At 42.0% G+C, this 24,088-nt stretch overlaps 1 protein-coding gene across 1 annotated transcript in view; it reads right to left on the bottom strand.

Annotated features, from left to right (window-relative positions):
• ARHGEF28 (Rho guanine nucleotide exchange factor 28) overlaps positions 1-17,299 on the bottom strand; it is a 310,128-nt gene extending 292,829 nt beyond the window's left edge. The window contains 2 exon segments of the mRNA XM_060143115.1: positions 17,028-17,265; positions 17,267-17,299. Of these exon segments, the coding sequence (XP_059999098.1) occupies positions 17,028-17,265; positions 17,267-17,299 (271 nt within the window).
• Positions 17,300-24,088: the final 6,789 nt, after the last annotated feature.

Here is a 24,088-nt window from a genome sequence, read left to right as displayed (position 1 = left end):
TGCTGTGTCTGGTATCTCACTGATAAAAATACAATTTATAAAAGTGTTTTTATTACGTGACAGAATGCATGTAAGTTTAGTTATGATTTTATTGATACATACGCATTTTTACTAATCAGAAATACACTGACCAAAGGTAAACACATGAATGTTCAACAGCTGCACAAGTTATTGACTTAAAAATTCTTCTTTGCACACATCCATGTAATTTCTTAATGTAGAAAAAGGAGATTTCTGCACCTACTTCCACCAGAAGATGCTACAAGCCAAGGAAGGGTGTTTCATTGGCTCTTCCTCCCTGCCAGAAGCCCCAGCACTGAGCATCTCAGAGCACTAAGCCCATACCTCCCCTAGAGCCACTGCACACGCTGCAAGGGCAGCCTGCATGACACACCTCATCAGGGGCTGCAGCAAACTTTCCACATCTCTCGTATTGCTTTGTATAGCACCTTGCTTATAACAGAGCCCAATATTTTATTTCCCTAACTTGTTTTATCTCAAGGTACCTCAAGGTCATTGTAAAAAATTGTGTTCAACTGCATATGTACACAGAAAATAAAAACTCCCTCTAATCTCTCCATAGATGACTGAACAATATTTCATGCACGTCTGGCCTTAGGCCAGGTCTGTCAACAGACACGTCTTAACACCTACTTAGCTAAATTTTACATGCTGGAGACAAGCAGATCTGCTCACCAGACAGAGTCATCCTGGCTGGACATCAGTCTTCAAAAAAGCTACTCATTCCCTCTTCCTTGTAATAAGCCTTAAATTCAATACAAACAAAAGTGCAGCAGCTACTCTAAAGAAGGAAAACAAGGAAAAGAAACTATGAAAGTATCAGTAGGGAAATCAACCACATATTTGGAATTCTATGGGAATAAGTTAACAGAAGAAAACAGGCACCTGGCAGGAAAAAATTTTAAGGAAATTATTGAGACGTGATACATTTCCTGTCAAAACAACACATGAGGTGGTGATTCATTTGATTAGTATCTTTTAAGCGCTCTGCGACTTTAAATGCTCCATAAACTTAGTGATATTCAATTGTGGCAACAAAGGATTTTATTTTTTAAGTACTAAGCTGTTCAAATGATCCTGTGCCCAAGAATAAAAACAAGCATGTACTCAATGTATTCACAACAGTTTTCTTTAATGTCACTAAGGCAAGATAAGGAACGACTGTTTGCCTTCCCTAGTTTAGTTTTGGCCAAACTGGTGGCTGTGGACGTAATTCAAGTTGTGGAGTCTTTAGTCCTAGACTGGAGAGCTGTCCGCCAACAACAGAAACATTAGAATCAGTTCGCACTTAACTTAAGCAGACACCAAAGTCTTGATCAAACATTCAGAATTCTGTAAAATTGCTTCCATTCTCAAGTGTCTGTAGTTAGAAAAATATATATATATATGGCTGGGTTTTTCCATACAAATTTAAAATGTAAACTCATTACCAAACTATTGCCAAAATAAATTGAAATAAAAAATAGACATTACTGTTTGATAATATCCAAGTTTCTCCCCTGCTCCCCACCAAATAGTTATCATAAGCCCAAATTTGAAAGGGATTTTTTTAAATTAGCAACAGTTATGTAGGTGCATTAGAGTTTCAAGGCAAGTACAGGAGTTTCTAGCTGAGTTATGACACCTGAAAGATACTCCGATTATATTTATGAACTAAGTACACAGATTTTCATGAAAATTTCTATTTCTTAACTTCACTTCTGTTTTTATAACATCACTGAAGCTGATACAGATTTACTATATAGATTATGCTTAGGAAGCTATAGCAAACAACAACAACAACAGTAACACAAAGACTAGACAATACTTTGATTCCCATTATACCAGGTACGGCTGCCAGGCTGCTGAGAGCACCCTGCCCTCGCCACCTCCACATCACAACATACGCGTGTGCTTTCATGGCTGCTGATTTGGCAGCACTGAGATTTCCTGAAAAGCTACTTCTAAGCCTCTTCTCTCTAAGCCTTCAGCACCCATACAGGCCTGCCTCTTAGTAATTACTCGCCAAACTCAACTCAATGATGGCTCAAAACTCTAACAGAACTCTCAAACTCCGAGGTAGAAAAGCTTTGGAAAGAACTCCTGGATAAAGGTTTAGAGCCCCTACACCCAGCAAGTAGAATCCCAAACACCAGTACAATAAGATATCTTTATCTTGAGGTGTCACGCCTTAAATTGCCACCTTTTTATGGGCACAAGTTTATGTTCTGTAATATGACTAGTCAGGGGCTACATTAAATACTAGAGGTTTTAGAAATTTGCTGTACCTTTTGAAAAAAAAAAAAGGAGGATTTCACTTGTTCGATTTTACAAGTTTAAAACAAAGTGGAGCGAGGTGGGGAAGGAGGGGGGAGAAAGAGAAAGAACCATTATAAGTGTTATTTTAGCTAAAAATTGGCATTTATCAAAAATGCCATGAATTTCAGTGCATATTCTCCACCCAGCCTCAATGGAGTTAGGGACATAAAGTCCATCTGCTAAAATGAAATTAATACCTATTTTCAGTCATCTTTGAATTCAATTAAAAATAATTACTAGATTATTACTGGCTGAGTCCACCTCACTGCTCGTGAAGTATTCAGACAACAATAACATGAGCTGCCATCGCAGGGAAATCTCAGGGTATAAGCAACCATTTCTCCCTGTAAAGATGCAACCCTGAAGTAGCTTCTTCAAACCCAACTTCCTCAACAGTTCAGATGTTGCCAGTCAAATGTCTGAAAGTGCTCTGAAAACCAAACATTGGCTAGTAATCCAAGGGAGGCTTAAGACACCATCCTTACCTCCAGAGAAACACAGAACTCGAGTTAGGATGTACCATGGAGAAGGGGTTGGCCCAACCCCTCAGGTTTCAAATGAGGTCACTAGGGGGACTTCTCTGGTGGTCCAGTAGTTAATAAGACTCCACGCTTCCACTGCAGGGGGCACGGGTTCAATCCCTGGTCGGGGAACTAACATCCCGCATGCCACATGGCATGGCCAAAAAAAAAGAAGCAACCTAAAAATTAAAGGACATGAGACTTTTGCCTCATAATTCCTGTCCCATGGAAATTTTTTTTCTTTTTTGTTATTATTTTATTTTTTTATTGAAGTATAGTTGATTTATAATGCTGTGCCAATCTCTGCTGTACTGCAAAGTGACTCAGTTATACACATATAGACAGTCTCTTTTTTATATTCTTTTCCATTATGGCTTATCACAGGATACTGAATATAGTTCCCTGTGCTGTACATTAGGACCCTATTGTTTATCCAGTCTGTATGTAATAGTTTGTATCTACCAACCCCAAACTCCCAGTCCATTCCTCTCCCTCCCCCCTTCCCCTTGGCAACCACAAGTCTGTTCTCTATGTCCATGAGTCTGTTTCTGTGTTGTAGATAGGTTCATTAGTGTCATATTTTAGATTCCACATATAAGTGATATCATATGGTATTTGTCTTTCTCTTTCTGACTTACTTCACTTTGTATGATAATCTCCAGTTGCATCCATGTTGCTATAAATGGCATTATTCGTTCATTTTTATGGCTGAGTAGTATTCCATTGTATATATGTACCACATCTTCTTTATCCATTCATCTGTCAATCGACAGTGAGGTTGTTTCCATGTTTTGGCTATTGTGAACAGTGCTGCTGTGAACATAGGGGTGCATGTATCTTTTTGAATTATAGTTTTCTCTGGGTATATACCCAGGAGTGGGATTCCTGGAGCATATGGTAGTTCTATTTTTAGTTTTCTGAGGAACCTCCATACTGTTTTCCATAGTGGCTGCACCAACTTACATTCCCACCAACAGTATAGTAGGGTTCCGTGGAACCTTTCTAAGTAAAGAACAAGGAACAATTCGAATTCCCATGGCTGACTTTAAAGATTTTAAAGATTCTTGACACTATGTTTTATATTCAATAAGCAAGCTATCAACATTTCTGGTTATTAAATAGGAGAAGAAAAAACACATAAGCGTTTTATATGACAACTTAGTGTAACATGAAACATAACAATTTAAGAGAAATGCTTCTATTTCATTCCCACTAAGAATCCATCCATTAAAACTTAATAAAACATTAATAATAGGTTTTGTGTATTGCCCCTGACCACCAAGAATGGTGAGTGGCCAGCAGGAGACTAGCTAAGTCTCTAAGGGCTGTGATAACCGATATAAAAGCAACTTCCAGAAATTCATCCCTGAGAACTTCTGAGGGAAGTTGCAAAGCTAGCAATTTCACAAAAGGCAACGCTAAAGAGTTAGATGAGCTGTTTCTTATACATAAATATATGTAGTGATACATAGTGGGTGTTCTGTCACTCCATCCCATCCAAATTCCACCTCCAAATGTTATTATCAATCAATGGAATCACTACCTAAAGAAATCATTATGATTCATAGAACTAATAGAAGACCTCCCATCTGGAAAGGATACGGATTCTGTGGAGATGTGGAGAGATCATTATATTCAAGGAGCTCCCGATTCCTATAGGTTTGTGCTCTTTTCTACTCAAATGATAAAAAGAACTGCTTTGTTTTTATCCTCTTTCCTGCCTCTTTTCCAGAACAAATAATGAGGATATCGTGCTTTAAGAACTGTGTCAGACATACTAAAGCCCCAAATAACATGAGGCTGCCAAAAAACTAAGGATAATCAGAGTTTTTTTTTTTTATTTTATTTATTTATTTATTTTTGGCCGTGTTGGGTCTTCGTTTCTGTGCGAGGGCTTTCTCTAGTTGTGGTGAGCGGGGGCTACTCTTCATGGTGGCGCGCGGGCCTTTCACTGTCGCGGTCTTTCTTGTTGCGGAGCACAAGCTCCAGACGCGCAGGCTCAGTAGTTGTGGCTCTCGGGCCTAGTTGCTCCGCGGCATGTGGGATCCTCCCAGACCAGGGCTCGAACCCGTATCCCCTGCATTGGCAGGCAGATTCTCAACCACTGTGCCACCAGGGAAGCCTGATAATCAGATTTTTATTTCAACTTATTTTTTAAGCCAGAACATCAAGGAAGGGATCGATAGGTCTGCTTAGGACTGGTGATGTAGCGTAGATGAATGATAAGGAGAACCCCTCTACAGCGATTGAGATGTTGTCTCCTCTTGGAGAGAGATAACCTTCCAATTGAAAAGGACAGAAAGAACATCTGGAAGTGGGAAAGTCGATCGTAAGAGGGCACCTAGAGGCTCTGAATAAGTTACAGGCTGCTGGACGTGCCAAGATAGGAAAGAATCCAATGAGATTTTCCAACTATAATCAGTCAGGAACTGTGGACAATGACAGGATTCAAATATAGGAGACACGAACGTATCATGTCAATTTTCAAAAAAGCCAATTTCTAAACTATAGACAGAAGGAGCTTCATATTGATCGTAAGCAAGATTCTAGAACAGATTAAAGGGCTGATGTCTGAGTACCTCAGAGGAAGCAGTGACTACTTGAAGCCAGTATGGGTTCCCCAAGAATAAGTCACGTCACAATAACCCCATTCCATTATGTGGTTACCAAACTGGTAACTCTATATAGTAGAGGTACAGCAGATTTGGTTGACAAAGCACATATCCTTATGACAGGATGGAGGACTAAGAATCCGATGCTAGTGCCAATAGGAGTAATTCGCTGAACAACTCTACCCGAAATTGATAAACATCAATCTGAAGTGAAGTTTGTATAGACACATCAAACCCTTCTGCCCTAGACCTCAGCCTAGGCAATAATTTTATTATTTCCTTAAGACATTAAAGAAATGCATGTCAAATCTGTGGACAACTTGGAACAAAAGAGGGTAGTGAATGATAAATGTATAGATAAACAATCTAAAAGACTTTGAAAGGCTAGAACAGATGGTCATTTACAGGAAAATTTAGATAAATATTAAGTTTTATTTATAGGACTAAGGAGCCAATTGCACACATCCATGAATGAGGAGACGGGGCTCAGCAGCAACAGGTGTAAAAACAAATTGGTTATTTTGAGATGACTGAACATCAAGAGCCAATGGCCTTGTTTAGAAGGACCGTAGTTGAAAAGCCATTGTTTGAGAAATTATTCTGTCCTAGGTTCTGTGCTAAGCATTTTACATAGACTATCTTATTGTGTCCTTTTAACCCTATAAGAGAAATAGGTAAAAACTGAGACTAAAAGTTTAGATGACTTGCCCAACACAAGGTAGAGAGTAGCAGAGCTGAGAGTCCCCCCAACTTTCTAACCTGTAACTGGTAATCTTAACTATGAGGTTTCAGTGCTTCCCTGGGGGGCGAGGCGGGTCTCAGCAAGGGTGGGAATGGTTCTACTATACTCTGCACCTTCGGTCAGCATCCAGAAGTACTACACTTTAAGAAGAATATAGCAAATTGGTATATGTTCAGTATTCAGGGTAGTGAGAGGATTCAAAATCATGTCAGTTAACAAGAGCTGAAAGAGATTTACCAACTTAAATAAGGCTTAAAGGTAGGGTATGCAATTAATTTTCAAAAATGTAGGGGGCAGGGCTTCCCTGGTGGTGCAGTGGTTGAGAGTTCGCCTGCCGATGCAGGGGGCGCGGGTTCGTGCCCCGGTCCGGGAAGATCCTACATGCCGCAGAGCGGCTGGGCCCGTGAGCCATGGCCGCTCAGCCTGTGCATCTGGAGCCTGTGCTCCGCAACGGGAGAGGCCACAACAGTGAGAGGCCCGCGTACCGTTAAAAAAAAAAAAAAATGTAGGGGGCTGTCATGTAAAATAACTTGTTCATAATGGCCCCCAAGCAGCAGAACTATCAAATTTAATACAGGGGAGATGGTTTTTTAACAGCCTAAAGGTTTCCAAAGATAGACCACCTACAAACCAATGAAAATAGCCCTGGGAAAGCTCTAAACTACAACAAAGCAGCAGCAGAAACCCTGTGGAGCTCAAAAACTGAGGATGACAGCAGAGAGAAGCATAGGAAGCATTTTACTTGCATCCCTCTAACCCTCAGTCCAGAGCAGCTTGGTGCCAAGAAGGATCCCCATGGAGGGATTTCACGCCACAAGGAAAAGGACAGTAGTAGAACTCTGGTAGGCCACCTCAACAATTCACAAAGGACAACAGCAAGAGGGGAAGAACAAAGGAACTACAAAACAATCAGAAAGCAATTAACAAAATGTCAATAGTATGTCCTTACCTATCAATAACTAAATTACTCTAAATGTAAATGGTTTAAATTAAAAGACAAAGAGTTGGGGCTCCCCTGGTGGCACAGTGGTTGAGAGTCCACCTGCCGATGCAGGGGACACGGGTTCGTGCCCTGGTCCGGGAAGATCCCACATGCCACAAAGCGGCTGGGCCTGTGAGCCATGGCCGCTGGGCCTGCGTGTCCGGAGCCTGTGCTCCGCAACGGGAGAGGCCACAACAGAGAGAGGCCTGCATACTGCAAAAAAAAAAAAAAAGAAAGACAAAGAGTGGCTGAATGGACAAAGATACAAGACCCAAGTATATGCTTCCTACAAGACACTCAAACTTTAAGGACACTCATAGACTAAAAGTGAAAGGATAGGAAAAGATACTCCATACAAATGGAAACTAAAAGAACAGGGATAGCTATACTTATGAGACAAAATAAACTTTAAGTGAAAAGTTATAAGAAGACACAAGGTCATTATATAATAATGAGGTCAATTCATCAAGAGGATATAACAATTGTAATTATATGCATGCCAATACTGGAGCACCTAAATATATTGAACAATTATTAACAAATCTGAAGGCAGAAACAGGCAGCAATGCAAGAGTAGGGGACTTCAATAACCTACTTTCAACAATGGATAGATCATCCAGACAGAAAATCAATAAGGAAATAATGGACTTGAAGTATACTTTAAGCCAAATGTACCTAACAAACATACAAAACATTCCATCCAACAGCAGCAGAAAACACATTCTTCTCAAGCACACACAGAACATCCTCCAGGACAGATCATATGCTAGGTCACAAAATTAGTCTTAACAAATTTAAGAAGATGAAAGTCATATAAAATATCTTTTTTCAACCACAATGGTATGAAACTAGAAATCAATAACAGAAGGAACACCAGGAAAAAAAAAAAACAGATGTGTGGAATTTAAAACACACTCTGAAAAACCAACTGGTCAAAGAAGAAATCAAAAGAGTAATTCAAAAATCTTGAGACAAGAATAGAAACACAACATACCAAAACTTATGGGATGCAGCAAAGGCAGTTCTAAGAGGGAAGTTTTTAGTGATTAACATTTAAATTAATGAAAAAAGAAACATACACAAATCAATAAATGTGTTAATAAATGCAGAAAAAGCATTTAACAAAAATTCAATATCCTTTAATAAGAACTCAACAAATTGGGTATAGAAGGAACACACCTCAACAAAATAAAGGCCATATATGACAAACCCACAGATAATACTATACTCTACAGTGAAAGGTTGAAAGCTTTCCCTGTAAGATCAGGAGCAAGACAAGGATGTCCCCTCTTACCACTCCTATTCAACATAGTACTGGAAGTTCTAGCCACAGCAATTAGGCAAGAAGAATTAAAAGGCATTCAAATAGGAAAAGAAGTAAAAATGTCTGTTTGCAGATGACATGATCTTGTATAGAAAATCCTCAGTACTCCACAAAAAAACTGTTAGACCTAATAAATGAATTCAGTAAAGCTGCAGGATACAGAATCAACATACAAAAATCTGTTGCATTTCTGTACACTAATTAACTATCTGGAGAATAAAGAAAATAATGCCATTTACAATAGCATCAAAACCAGTAAGATACTTAGGAATAAGTCTAACCAAGGAAGTGAAAGATCTACACACCAAAAACTGTAAGACACTGAAGAAACTGAAGACAAACAAATGGAAAAATATCCATGTTCATGAATCAGTGGAGTTAATATTGTTTAAATGTCCACACTACCCAAAGCCATTTACAGATTCAAAGTAATCCCTATCAAAATTCCAATGACTTTTCAGAAAAATAGAAAAAAATTGTCCTAAAATCTATATGGAACCACAAAAGTCCCTGAATAACCAAAGCAATATTAAGAACAAGATTGGAGGCATCATACTTCCTGATTTCAGACTATATTACAAAGCTACAATATAACAGTCAAAACAATATGGTACTGGCAGAAAAACAGACATAGCGACCAATGGAACAGAACTGAAAGCCCAGAATAAACCCATGCATATATGGTCAATATTTAACAAGGGTGCCAAAAATACTTAATGGCAAAAGGATAGTCTCTTCAATAAATGGTGTTGGGAAAACTGGATATCCATATGTAAAAGAATAAAATTGGACCACTATCTTACACCACTCACAAAAATTAACTTGGAATGGATTAAGGACTTGTAAGACCTGAAACCATAAGACTCCTAGAAGAAGATAAGGCAGGGGGAGCTCCTTAACATCATCTTAGCAATGATTTTTGGATTTGACACCAAAAGAACAAGGAACAAATGCAAAAAAATCAACAAGTGGCACTACATCAAACTAAAGCTTCTGCACAGCAAAAGAAACCATCAACAAAATGAAAAGGCAACCTACAGAATGGGAGAAAATATCTATAAACCATATATCTAATAAGGGGTTAATATCCAAAATATATAAGGAACTCAAACAAATCAATAGCAAAAAAAAAAAAATCTCATTTTTAAAATGGGTAGAGGACTTACACAGACATTTTAACAAAGACAACATACAGACAGCCAACAAGCACATGATGCTCAACATCACCAATCAGGGAAATGCAAATCAAAACCACAATGAGATGACCTCACACCTGTTACAATGGCTATTATCAAAAAACGAGAAATAAATGCTGGTGAAAATGTAGAAAAAAGGGAACACTGGTGCACTGTTGGTTGGAATGTAAATTGGTGCAGCTACTATGGAAAACTGGATTGCAATTCCTCACAAAATTAAAAATAAACTACCGTATGATCCAGCAATCCCAATTCTGGGTACATAGCCTAGGAGATGAAATCATTATCTCAAAAAGATTGCATTCCTGTGTTCATTGCAGCATTATACAGACTAACCAAGACATGGAAATAACCTAAGTGTCCATAAAGATGAATGTATAAGGAAAATGTAATATGTGTAACACAGTGGAGTATCATTCAGCCATTAGAAAAGGAAATCTTGCCTTTTGTGACAACATGGATGAAATGGAGGGCATAGTACTAAGTGAAATAAGCCGCCATAGAAAGACAAATTCTAGGGACTTCCCTGGTGGTGCAGTGATTAAGAATCCGCCTGCCAGTGCAGGGGGACATGGGTTCAATCCCTGGTCCAGGAAGATCCCACATGCCGCGGAGCAACTAAGCCCGTGCACCACAACTACTGACCCTGCGCTCTAGAGCCTGCAAGCCACAACTACTGAGCCCGCATGCCACAACTACTGAAGCCCACGCACCTAGAGTCCGTGCTCCGCAACGAGAAGCCACTGCAGTGAGAAGCCACGCACCGCAACAAAGAGTAGCCCCCGCTCACCGCAACTAGAGAAAGTCCGCACACAACAATGAAGACCCAATGCAACCAAAAGTAAATAAATAAAATATAAATAAATTTATAAGGAAAAAAGAGACAAATTCTATATGCTATATAACATCATCAATATGTGGAATCTTATGAAAAAAAGAGGCCAATTTCATAAAAACAGAATAGAATGGTGCCTCACGGGGCTGGGGGAATGAGGAAACAGGGAGATGTAACTGAAAGTCTGTACCTCTTGAAAAGTTCTGAGTATCTAACATACAGCATGGGTGACTATAGTTAAAAATACTGTATTGTATACTAGAAAGTTGCTGAGATTAGATCTTAAGTGTTCTCATCACAAAGAAGTTAACTATGTGAGGTGATAGATGTGTTAATTATCCTTGGTAATCATTCCACAATGTACATGTATATCAAATCATATTGCACACTTTGACAAATAATTGTGTGTATCTAAAGTTGAGGGGGGGGAACAAAGATAGACTGGGGTATCTGTGGTTACTGGTCCCCCATTACTGAAAGTATTCAAGGACAGTATTCAAATGGTCAACCATGTGGAAGTATGCTATACAGGGGGATTGTTCACCTACTAGAAACTAGAGAAAAACCTTTCAGGTCTGTTTCAGTCCTAAGATTCTAACTCTGAACAAGAATTTCATTCATTTCCCCAGACAGAACATATAATTTCCTAAGAGAGGCCTGTGTAGCCTCTCCTTTATATCTGAGAAGGATAGCTATCTAACTTCTTGAGCAACATTCTCCTTTCCTCCCCTGCATCCCAATATTTTCCAATTCAATCCACACCTTATACACAGGAAAACAATCACCATTAGCCTCTATGGGGATGCTGTAAACTAGGACTTGTTGACATGACAGTTAGCAAAATTACTAACCAACCAACCAATATAGGTATATTCTGTGCAGCCCCCTACAGAGTAGCCTAAATCAGGGTCCCTGCCATCAATGGGCCTACAGTCAAGTTGGAAAGTTGAGAAGTTGGTCAAGGGTTTCAGAGAGATGGTGGTTTGAACTTGCTTTGAGGATTGCAACAGATTTTCGCTAGAAAGGAAAGGGAACAAAGGAACAAAGTCAAAGAAGGTAGGAAGTACACTGCACATTCCACAGGCAGTTACCAGTCCTGGCTAATGGGAGCAGGGGTGGTGGGACACAAGAGGAGGCAGTAGGAGACAGGTGACTTGCCCATAGCTTAAAAGGGATACCAGGAGAATTACCCTTCCCTGGATTCTTTCAGATGCAGAAAGCCAGAAACACTAAAGGTTAGGCAAGTAGCTAGCAAACCCTTTTATAAATAGCTAGTATCACCTTTTTAAAAAATGATGCCAGGGGACTCCCCTGGTGGTCCAGTGGTTAAGACTTGGCCTTCCAAAGCAGGGGGTGCGGGTTCAATCCCTGGTCAGGGAGCTAAGATCCCACATGCCTCCCGGCCAAAAAGCCAAAACATAAAACAGAAGCAATATTGTGACAAACTCAATAAAGACTTTAAAAATGGTCCACATCAAAAACAAACAAACAAAAAAATGTCAGGCCCAAGCTGAGTGATTATGAACCCAGGTGATCCCAACGAATGGCCAGGCTCAGAATCCTGGGTTCGGGGCTCAAATAATCCATAACCTCATTAATCACTGGGCACCCCCTACTTTTTGAAACTAACACCTGGCCACACAGCAAACCAGGAGGCTGGTGGAGCAAGAAACTGAGGAAAACTGTCGAAAAAGGACCATGCACAGACAATAAACAATGGTCATTAGGGAGAAGAGACAAATTAGCTCCAGAGACTTCGCCTAAACCATCCAGCCCAACGAAAACTTCTTAACCTTCACAAATGGTCAGAAGTCCGTAATGAGACTGCCTTTGCTCCAAGCCCTTCTAGTTTACAGCATCCCTGCAAAGGCCATTGGTGACGTTCTCCTGTGTATCAGGTGTGGAAATACTTTAATCATGAAATTAAGAAATAATCAGTCCACTTGTCTTTCATCTTCCCAGATCTACCCCAACCCTCTTCCACAAGAAGGGGTTCCACAGAAGAAAGGGAGCAGGATGGCCTATGACCCACATGCATGGGATCCAGACTTTCAAGTCTGAAATCTCTCTCGACTAAGTCCAGAAAGATAACTCAGTCATTTCAACCTGATGACTGTCTGGTGATCAAAGTGAGGTAAGTTAATAGTATTATTTCATAATCCCTTCAAACGTTTACTGACCGCCCGCTGCAGGCGCAGTACTGACCCTGTGGACACCACATTCCTGGCTGTGTCACCCAAGACAGCCACGGCTGAACTAACAAACGCCCTCCTCACCTTCAAGTTTCAGGACAGTATAGAATGTTAGAACCAGAGGTCCTTAGAGACCATCAAGTCTACCCCTTTCCGTTTGACCAGATGAGAAGCTGAGACCCACAGAGGGGTCATACTTGCCCAAGGTAACACAGATGAGAGGCCACAGGCGATAGTCTCCATCCCTGCCTTGGACTCCCAGCCTAGGGCGCTTCCCCTTGAGATCACACGGACATCTCACTGCCTTCTGAAACCTGGAAAACCTGCTCAAGCTCCTTTTTTTTTTAATGTCTATTTTCTATTTGTTATAAACATAACCATCATTTTCTGGCACTTAATCTCTGCCAGGCACTACCAGAGGGGCTCTCTGCAAATGAACTCACTGAATTCTCCCAACTACCCTAGAGGGCAGGTTACAGTGATTATCCCCATTTACAGATGGGAAACCTGAAGTAGAGAGAGGTGGTACAGCCAGGACAGAGCCAGGACCGTCTAATGAGACAGGCTGGCTCCAGAGTCCCCACTCTTAACCACTTGGTTATAGTTTACGAAAGATAATTGCTTTAACTTATAAAATGATGGAAGAAGAGGTGCAAGCTTTAAAAAGGACATGATCACTAGTGCATGATAATGAATTTAAGAGCTAAACCATACATTTCATTAATATATGCAATATATTTCATGATTATTTATTAAGGGAATGTCTGTATACTTGAGGGAAATACAGAAAGCATGTTAACATCTTAAGCATTTTTTAAAGGCAAAATGATCATGCGCAGACCAGTCAAACAAAGCCTGCCACTTGAAATAGGCAGAATGTTATCTGAGTGCTGAGTACACATGCTATTATGTAAAGCGAAGGTGTCGGTGCCCATCTCCATCTATGCTGGCCTTCACTCGTCGCTATGAGGCATTTCTTTTACATCAACTTTCTACAGAAATCAAACCTCAAATTAATAAACTGAGGATTAAAATAAGAAAACACACCTCTGAAAATTAAAATACATTTTTTATAAAAGTGTTCAAAACCAAGATCACTGGAACAAATGCCCAATATTCAATTATGTTTTCACTTTCCTTCATACTTAAAAATGATGTCAAATCTCATTACCTTGGTTATCCAGGAGAAGAAGTCCAGGAGCAATAATGGTAGAAATAAGCAAATTTCAATTGTGCCAAAGAGCAAATTTCAAGGGAAAACTTGCCGGCAAGTTAAGAAGATGTACTATCACAGAAAAAATTACCTGCCATTTTATCAGCCAAATGTCTTAGTGTTGAGTGTGGAGAGGCCCACTCAAAATGCAACAGATCCTAAAAATTCTAAAATCAGAAAAGGACTGTCTTAGACATGAAATCCACAGTCCAGAGAATTAAAGCAGAGAGCAATGCCAGGCACATAGTAGGTCCTCAAATATTTGTTGAATAAATATAAGAAAATGTTCACAAAAAGAGAGGGGCATGATAGAGACTAGCAAAATGGCAACATAGCAGAGCGACACTGCTTTGAGGTTTTGAGAACTTTTAAATACCAGGAAAATAACAAAAGAACTAAGGATTATAGAGACTGGACAAAAATGGCAGAGTACCATCCAATCAGGGCAAAATGCTCTGTGGTCTAGTACCTGACCTGCACTTCGTAAGAAAAATATCTCTAAGCCCAGCTTTGCCTATGGGAGGGATCTGGACTCAAGCCCTACAGCGTGGCATAATATTTACAGTACAACTCTAACATGGCAAAATTCCCTGAATTTGGTGCACTTCAAGTATAACACTGTTTTTAATTTAGAACTCTCAGTGGGAGTTGCCCAGCTTGACCCATCTCTTCGTAACAAATTTAAGGTCACAGGAAAATTATCCTATAGCTTCTCTGCTTCACTAAAGCAGCATAAATACAAATGCAATTAGACAAAACCTACATAAACCAGATCTGTCATATCTGATCAGTAAATTAAAGCATAATAAAATTACAGTCAGCCTGGGAGTTTGAGGGTAATTTGGACTCTCTGCAGTACCATTCTAACCATGTGCCAATTGTAAAGGGTTTTCCGACATTTACTGGGTTGGCCAAAAAGTCTGTTCAGGTTTTTCCGTAAGATGTTATGGAAAACCCCGAATGAACTTTTTGGCCAACCCAATATATCATAAACCTTTTTACTGGGGAGTCACACTTGGTCATAAACTCTGGCAGAACTTGCAGGTAGAGCTTAAGTACCAATATAATGGTTACCAACTTTGTACAAAATGCTTAATATAGAAGTAACATTATATTCCTTTATTTGCTTCAATACCTATTTAAAACACATATCTTTTTCTCATTTACCAAAGGAGGTCATGTGTCACAGCTCACCTGAAATTCCTGTGCAACTTAAGTCTTAGCCACAACAGTAGTTTCTTATAAGAGCACAGTGAGAAAATATCCCAAACTCTTCTGCAGTACTCACATGATTAAACAAAAAAAGGTGTGAAACACAAGTGAGGCCCCTGATGAAATTTCATAGAGCCTTAGTTACCAACTACTATTTCCTCTTTACCTTTAAGTGTTTCCAAACTGCTCAGAGGACAGCAGAGGTGCTTCAAAGGAAAGTATAACGACACACCTGTTACATAACCTGTTCTTGGTTGGCCAGGCTATGTGGTTTTGATAAGGAAGAAAACACAATCAAAAGCAGGACAAACACTGATTCTCTGTTCTCCATTCTCCCATTAGCCAGGACATTCACCTGAGTCAAACGCCCAATAGCTAGCTCTGTGCCTCAGTTTCTCTAACCACTAAATATGAGGTCTGATGCTATCCAAATTCCTATCTGATCAAAGTTAATGAGCACAATAATCACACAGAAAGTCCACATCAGAACATTACACTGAAATACTATGTTGTATAAGAAAACTCCAAAGGTTTTTGCAGTAGTAATTTCTTTTGCTCCAAATACTACAAAGGAATCAGATTGGCTATTAATCCAGATAAGGCAAATACCTATGTGCTTTAAGTATGTGTATATAAAAACCCAAGACAGATATACTAAAGAGCTTCCCAGGTAATCTGCCTGGATTATCATGTGCAAAGAGCAACCCACAGAACCCAAGAGAACAGGTCTTTGATTTTTTTGTTGTGAAAAAAGGACTTCAATTCCCCTGACATCTTCAGGGCCTAGAACACAAGATGGCAAAGCTTTAGAAAACCAGGGACCCCATGGGACCCCAAATGATCAGTTCCTTCTAAACATCTTACGTTTTCGTATTTCTTACCCAATTGGCGCGGGTCTGGTGGTAAACCTCTTTAACTCTGGGTCTGCGGGGACTTGTCTCGACTCAGGCAGAGGTCAAGAAGGGAGAAGCTGCGCAAACACAGATGTTGCTGCCAGCTACAACCAATGGGGGGGGGCGGGGGGGGCGCTGTGAGCTCCTAGGGAGGAAGATGGATTCTCTCCTGGAAATCTAATTGGTGTCTGGGAAACGAGAGTTGGGTTTCCAAGGCTGCCTGAGCACCCAGCTTCCACAAAGCCCTGCATAGACGAGGATGCCTCCTTAGCCAACAAGTCGTCATTATGCCCCTGTGGAAACTCCCAGCACGGGAAGGTTAGGGGACCACCAGGCACACCCCAGGTTTCCAAGAGGAAAACAGATCCACGAAATAATCCTAAGGAAGTCCAACGGAATTCTGGCCGCCTCTCCTAACCAAGATAACTATAGATGCCTTTTAAAGCACAATATGTGTTTCCACATGAAAGAAATGTTAGCGCTTGTGTCCTGAGCTTCCGCTTGGTCTGCTGCTCTCTGGGGACCCGGCCCCGCCGAGCACCCTCACCCCGGTGCCAGGCACTGATGGGGAAGGGAAACGCCAGCTTTCGAGGCTCTGCCTTCTCCACTGCAAGGAAACCATTTATTTCCCCGGCGCCCGAAGGACAGCGGCCGGGCTTCCACCCGCCCATCCCCGGTCCCCTGAGCGGGGCCGGCGGGGGCGAGAGGGGCCGCGCGGTCCGGACGACCCAGTGGTCCGCAGCTGCAGCCGCCGCGCCGGCCGCGCCGCCTCTGCACTTGTTGCCGTCCCCGAGGACAGGGAGGCGGCGGCCATCCCCGCGCCGCCGAGCCCGCGGCAGCACCCCCTTTCCACCCCCGCTGACCCTCGCGCCCTCCGGGACCCTGGAGAAAGTAGCTCCGCGAGGGCGAACTCAGGTGAGGCGGCCAAACTTTTCCACCCCGGGCGGCCGGGAGACGCGGGGATGGAGCCCCCAGAGAGCACTTACCCGGAGGTGCTGTCCCGCAGCCTCCGACGCCCGAGCGAGGCGCTGCCCCCGCGCCCTGCCCGAGGGCGCCCGGAACGCGCCGCCGGAGCCGGGGAGGCTCTCCCGAAGCGGCCCACGCCCGGCGGCGGCGCGGCCGGGGCAGCGCGAGGGGGCGGAGCCGAGGCCGCGCTCCGGGGCCGAGCTGGCTGCGCCCGCGGCTGGGGCCGCCCCGCTCGCTCCGCGCCTGCCGGCTGCCGCTGGATCTCCGCCTGCCCGCCTCCCGGCCCCGGCATCACATGGCCGGGCCCGCCCGCCGCCGCGCCCGACACCGGCTCCAGGAGGAAACCTGAAGCTGCCCGACCGCGCGGGCTCCGCCGGCCCCCTCCCAACGCCCGCGGCCGCTTGCCTCGGCCTCGCTCCCCCGGCCCCGAGCCCCGCGACCGGCGGGAGCTCCGAGCCCGGGGAGCTCGAGGTTGCGCCCTGGTGGCGACGCCCGCGCGCCCCGGACTCCACTGGCCTCGCCTGGGCGCCGCCAGAGCGAGGGGTCGGTTGCCGGCTCCTGAAAGGAGATGTGCCGGGCCCGAGGGAGCCCCAGGCTGTCCTCGGCCAAAAGCCACCACAGTTGTGACTTAACGTGGCCAATTTCTTACCTAAACGTCTGCAGACACCCTCTTGTTTCTCGAGGCTCAGGTTCCTCAAGCCGAGAGCTTCGCGAGCTGCGATTCTCTGCGCCTTCACGCCAGCAAGGGGCTCCATTAGAAGTCACCAAAATATGAAAACCCTCTTTCTTACCATGAACAGCAATATGAGAGGGACCCCCTTACCATCAACGCACTTTTCTGGTTAGAACTGATCGCAACCCCAAGCAGAGAAGCCTCTCCATCAGCCAGGCCTTCCTAAAAGAGACTACAGATAATGATAGCAGCTTTAAAGGCAAAAGTACCGATTTGATTTTTCTAATAGTTACCTTGAGTCTTTGTTTTGGTTTTCCTGTGAAGACCTGCCGTCCGCAGAACCCCTAATCCCCACAGTCCTAACACAGGGCACCGCTGGAGTATTTCATATTTGTTTCTTTCAAGTGAAGTAGCCCGAGAGAGCTGGCCACTGAGACACCCCTCCCCAGCTGTCACCAACACCTTTCCTGGGCCTTAGCCATTTTGGCCTCCCTCCTGGCCCTCACCTTGCCCAGCCCACCTTGCCGACAGAGCAGCCTGAGGAAGAAGGCAAGGCTTAAGAAGAGAGCAAGAAAACCCTGCCTTGTGTCCTTCACCCTGTTCCAAGGCAAAGGTCCGGGCTTCTGCCTTGATTAAAAGGACCCCACCCTGGCATTGCTCGCCTGACCCCATGCTGCAATCCCAGCTCCTGCTTCACGGAGCTGGGACCCCAAGGCCTGGCCTCAGGCACTGCCTTTTAAAGAAAAAGAAGTTCCTGCCCATTTCCAGGACTTCAAAGTACTCAAGACCAAAAAAATAAAAACAGTTTTATATTTTTCAAAACTAAAAAATATTTCCAACCCTAAAATGTGTACTGGAGACTAACTGAACAACACACTTGACAAAAATGGTTTCCAATCCGTGGTGAGCAAAAACATTGCTGAATTTGTGGCCTTTGTTGTTATGCTTCTTTTTACATCACTGGTACTGTGCGTTTTCTTTTCTTTCTTTCTCCCCCCCACCTCCTTTTTTTCATTACTTCTATCAGATACGTAGATAGAAAAAAAATAAGAAAATGTGGGAGGAGGACCAACTATTATAAGAAGTTACCCCAAATCTCCTTCCCCACTAAAACTAAGAAACAAACAAGCAAAACTAGTACTTGTGGAACCCTCAGCAACTGAGGACATATAATCATGCTATCTGCAGTTTTCTTGCCCTCTCTCAAGCACTGAGCTTGATCAATATTTAAATATTTAAATATTTAAATAAGTACTTGGCTTTCAACTTCTCTTGGTTCAAATATTAAGCAAAGTGTACTCTAGCAACCTTAAAAGAAGCCCGTGGATGCATGCAGCAGGAAGCTATCAATCCTCTGCATCTGATTGATTTTGCTGCTCCAGATATAGGTCACTCAGGACACTGAGATAGTGCTAGGCTTGGCTGAGATGGCATTTGTTTAGAATTCAAAGATTACGTATTCTCCAGCCCCAGAAAAGGGACATTCAGCCAACAAGAAACCAGGCTGGTAATTCAGTTGGGAAAATTCTTACTTCCCAGTGAATATTAGGCCAGTGTCCCAGCTCAGCTTTGTCTTTTCTAGTTATTCAGTCTCCATTCATCCTTACAGACTTCAGACAGAACTCCTCCGTAAATCCTGTCCAGTTTCTGCCAGCCTCTGAACTTTGGCAAAGCTTAATGACCTTACCACACAATTTAGCACCTGATTCTTTTCACTGTCATATGTCAGACTAATTCAGGTCCTTAGCCTCTTCACTTGTCATTTCAAGGGCAAAGACTGTTTTTTAATCCCAGTAATCTCCACAGTCCTAACACAGGGCACCTTTGGAGTATTTAATATTTGTTTTTTTCAAGTGAAGTATCGTATCAGTTATGCAGGTTGGAAAATGTATATCACAATTTTCAAACTTTTCTTTAATGGATTAAAACCACTCAAAATTCTATTAGCTACTTAATTCTTTCCTGGTCTTCCTTCTATTTCCTTTGCCAGTAATTCTCAAAGCCTGAATAATGGTAAATCTAATGTTCGGACATATGAGTTAGGAAATTATCAGTGTTTCCTAAATAAAAGCATGGCACTGGAAGACAATAGTTTTGGGGTCGGGGGGGACAAATTTTGGAACTAGAAATTGGATGAGCTTGGGAAGAGCCAGCCTTTCTAAGCCTCCATTTCCTCAGCTGTAAAATGAGCATAAGAATAGTATTTATTATCATGGTGAAGATTAAATGACTGAAGGTGATTATGGGACACATAATAAGGATGTAGGAAATGGTGGCAATTAATTTTTCGGGGTATGTATATATTAGGAGAACACTTCAGAACTTTGAGAATTAATAGAGCATGTCAGACTCCAAGGTAAGAAACTAGTTCTGGACGATACACTTGGTTGCTCAGACTGAGAAGGTTAGGGAATACAGAAGAGGCCAAAATGAGCAAAACCAGGGGGCAAATCTTGTGGGGAAAGGCTCACAGTTCTCATTCTGGCTCCACATTTGCATCACCTTAGAAGCTTTAAAAATAAGACCTTGATTCCCACAATCCCACCCCAGACCAATTATTTCAGAATCTCTAGGGGATGGGTCCCACACGTTGGGTTTTTTTTTTTAAGCTCCCCAGATGATTCCAATGGTCTGCCAAAGTTGGGAAGAGCTGTACTAAAGGAACTGAATTCATTGCCACTGGAGAAGAATGAGAGCCAACCCTCAATTAAAGAAGGCTAAGGGAATCAGCTCTTTCATTTCTACTAATGATGAACAATCCTGTTTAAATTGCAGGCCAGTGGTGCTTCAGTGTTATGTCCATGTGAATCACTTGGAGATCTTGTCAAAATGCAAATTCTGACTCAGTATCAGATGGAGGCTGATACTCTGCATTTCTGACAAGCTCCAGGTAATGCCACTGCTGCTGGTCTGTGGACCATACTCTGAGTAGCCAAATAATAAGTCCAAAATGGACATTAGGAACAAAAAGTATATAAATATTCATATTGTTAGAAGTCTTGACATCTTTGAATATTTTTAATCAATATTTATTGTACACCAACTAAAAATATATTTTGCAATCTTTTAAGAAAAGAACAGGCCATTTCCAGCCAGTTTTTTTAAATTTTTTTTTTTAACATTTATTTGTTTATTTAGGCTGCATTGGGTCTTGATTGCAGCACGCCGGATCTTCCTTGCAGCATGAGGGATCTTTTTGTTGTTGTTGCGACATGTAGGATCTTTAGTTGCGGCATGCGAACTCTTAGTTGCGGCATGCATGTGGGATCTAGTTCCCTGACCAGGGATCGAACTCGGGCCCCCTGCATTGGGAGGACAGAGTCTTAGCCACTGGACTAAGGACTTCCCTAAAGGGAAGGTACAGCCTCTCAAATAGGGCCAACTTCTCCACCAGGCACAGCAGTCTCAGTGCCCAAAGCCCACCATACTTTTAGAAACCAACAAAATGTTTTAATTTCTTTTAGAATGGAAGAAAAAAGATGAACTTTTATGTCAAAGAAAATGTTTTAACATATAATATTAATATATTTGTCTTTATAACAGTGGAGTCATAAGATGTAATTATTTTATTTTACTTTATTTTTTATGGAGGAAGCAGCCCATGAAGGCAAAAGTGCCTAGGGCCCACAAAAGTCATAATGTGACTGTGTGCTCAGTCTAATTTAGTCCCACGTAGTTTTAGGAAAGCACGTGAAGCCTACTGTGGCTAATATTTACATACTGATATTTCCATGAACAGGAAGATATTGGGGAAGATAAAAATTGTCCCTTGAGTGGAGCTGCCCCTTTAACCACACAGAGTTCATCACTTCCTACATGCGTGATTTGAGGAACACTGGGGATGCTCCATTGACAAAACATTGTTCCTCGTCAGCTGGTTCCTGAGGCTCTAAAATTCTACCATTAGAGACTTTTTCCACCTCCAGAGCCAGTCTATAGAGACACACTATCTAGAGACCCTTTCTCTGTAACATTGGCTTTCTTTCAGCACCAATTTTTTTTACCTTCCAGATCCAGGACCCCATCTCAGGAACTTATCAGGGGATTTTCTATGAAAAGAAGAAAACATAATAATGAGATTCCATTTTATAAGAAACACCAATTCTAATCAGCTCCTAAAAATTTAAATGTGGCTATACATGGCTAAGCAACATCACCTTCATCACTATAATTCAATACGGTAACCTCAACAAAAATTACTGATTGTTTTACTGTCCACTATGTTTTACTGTCCACTACTATAGCCATTAGCTATAGACTACTTAACCTAATTAAAATGAAATAAAATCTAAAAATCAGTTCCTCATTGCATTGGCCACGTTTTGGGTGCTCAGTATCCACACATACCTATTGGACAACACAGAGATAGAACATTTCCATCATCACAGAAATTTCCATCAGACAGACTGTTTCAAGGGTTTGAGTAGAGAGGGCACCACCCTTCTTGGACCCTCTGAAATGCAAGGCCAGTTGGGGAAGTATGCAGACTCTAGCTCAGGCACAGTTTTTGGTTCCCATTTGTCAACTGATCTACAACTACCCAGATCATCAGTCACTCTGCTCTTTTCTAAACCTTCCAAACCAAAGTTTCTAGAAAACCAACTTTTTGTTGAAATTCCCTTGCCTTTCAAGAAAGCTAGACCTTTTTGACTTGTGAAGGGCATTATGTACTATTCATGATCCACCCAAGGAACTTCAAAGGTTTATCCCAGGATCTAGAGCAGTCTTTATCCCAAAAAGTGATTGTTTATGTGCATCACTGGTATGTTTGGGTTTTATCCTTGCGGAATGACTCTAGCTGTCCTCAAGTTGTAGATGACTTCTTAAATTTTAAACCAACTCCAAGGGCCCTTTTTGATCTCCCAGGCATAACTGTACAAGGCAGGCCAGCTGGATAATGCCCCAAATGCATGTGTCTATAAAGAATCTCCCATCATCAGCAATTTTGTTTCCAAGAGCCCTGCTAGAGTGCTCAGGTATGGGGTGTGGGGCAGAACAACTAGTCTCTAGCATTTCTCCAATCCCCTAACAGCTGCTAAACACGAACATAGTAAATCCCAGCCTGGAGCAAGTCTTCACAGTTATATAATAAAAGCCCTGAAAAAACAGAGTTGCTAACTGAGATACTAACACCATCTTAATTAGGGAGGAGATAACATGGGTGGGAAACAATGTGTGTGCAGCTGCCACATGGGCTGTAATATGCTTAAGACTTCTGGTGACATGACAGAGGGCGAGAATGCAGCTTCAGTGTTCTGCACATGATGTCATTTGGAAGCCTCAGAAAGCACGTATAGCTTTGGGCAGCTATTACTCACTAAGGAGGATCGAGATCCTGTTTTTCCATTTACAAAGGGCAGGCAGAGGAAGGGAAAAGACAGGAAAATCTATAAATAAAATTAGTATGAATCAGTTTCCCCCCCACAAAAAAACCTATATAAATATATTTTAACTCAGCTTTTTCATTCAGACCCATTTGATTGCTCCTAATACATAACCCAAGAGCTAAGTTTGGAATCCTGCTACTAAAGGATCCAAGAATATTTTAATAGCCTCAGTTAAATATCCTGCAATTTCTGAATCCAACTCAAAAGAGCAAGATAGTCAATACCAAGTGCAGTGCACAAGAACTGTTTTGTGGTTGATGTTGTCGTTGTTTTGTTGTTGCTGTTTTCGATTCTGAAAAGACCCCATTCCCACTCACCCCTGAAGTTGGATATTTTGGCAGAACTTTTTCTTCAGGACTCTAAGGAGGTAGGTGAGGCAGGTAAGCTTACCGAGGGCCCTGAGACTCCAACTCAGATGAAGAAACTTAAGAATCATCCATAATGTACAAAGGAAAATGCAAAGACTTGGGAAAAAATGGAGAGTTCAAAAATAACATGTTTTTAACTCCTCTTGGTTTTAAATAATAAAGTGTCCTATCCAGAACCCTGCCATAAAAGGAAGTTAATTCTCTTCTATCAGAGAAAATGTCTTTAAATTAGCACTCTCTGATATTATTTCATAGTGCAAATAATTCATTGTTTTTCATCTTGAAAAATAATTTCAGCCATAGATGATCATGGGAAGCAGCCACAGGAGAAGTGGTGAACAAACTCAGAGCTTACAGATGGCCTCCGCCTGCCTCTAGACCAGGGGCCAGCAAACTTTTTCTGTAAGGGGCCAAATAGTAAATATTTTAGGCTTTGTGGGCTATATAGTCTCGGTCACAACCACTCAACTATGACACTGTAGTACAAAAATAGTGGTACATAATATGTAAACAAATGAGCTTGTCTGTGTTCCAGAAATTTGTATTTACAAAAGTTGGCAGTGGGCCAGATTTGCCCCACAGGCTGTAGTTTGCCTTCCCACTGTTGTAGACCACTGGAATATCATGGGGAGCTCTAAAAATCACTAAAGCCT

Source organism: Lagenorhynchus albirostris, chromosome 3 (assembly GCF_949774975.1).
Source record: "Lagenorhynchus albirostris chromosome 3, mLagAlb1.1, whole genome shotgun sequence".
NCBI classification, from domain to species: Eukaryota; Metazoa; Chordata; class Mammalia; order Artiodactyla; family Delphinidae; genus Lagenorhynchus; species Lagenorhynchus albirostris.
Note: the sequence above shows the minus strand (reverse complement) of the source record. Positions and strands in the feature narration are given on the sequence as shown.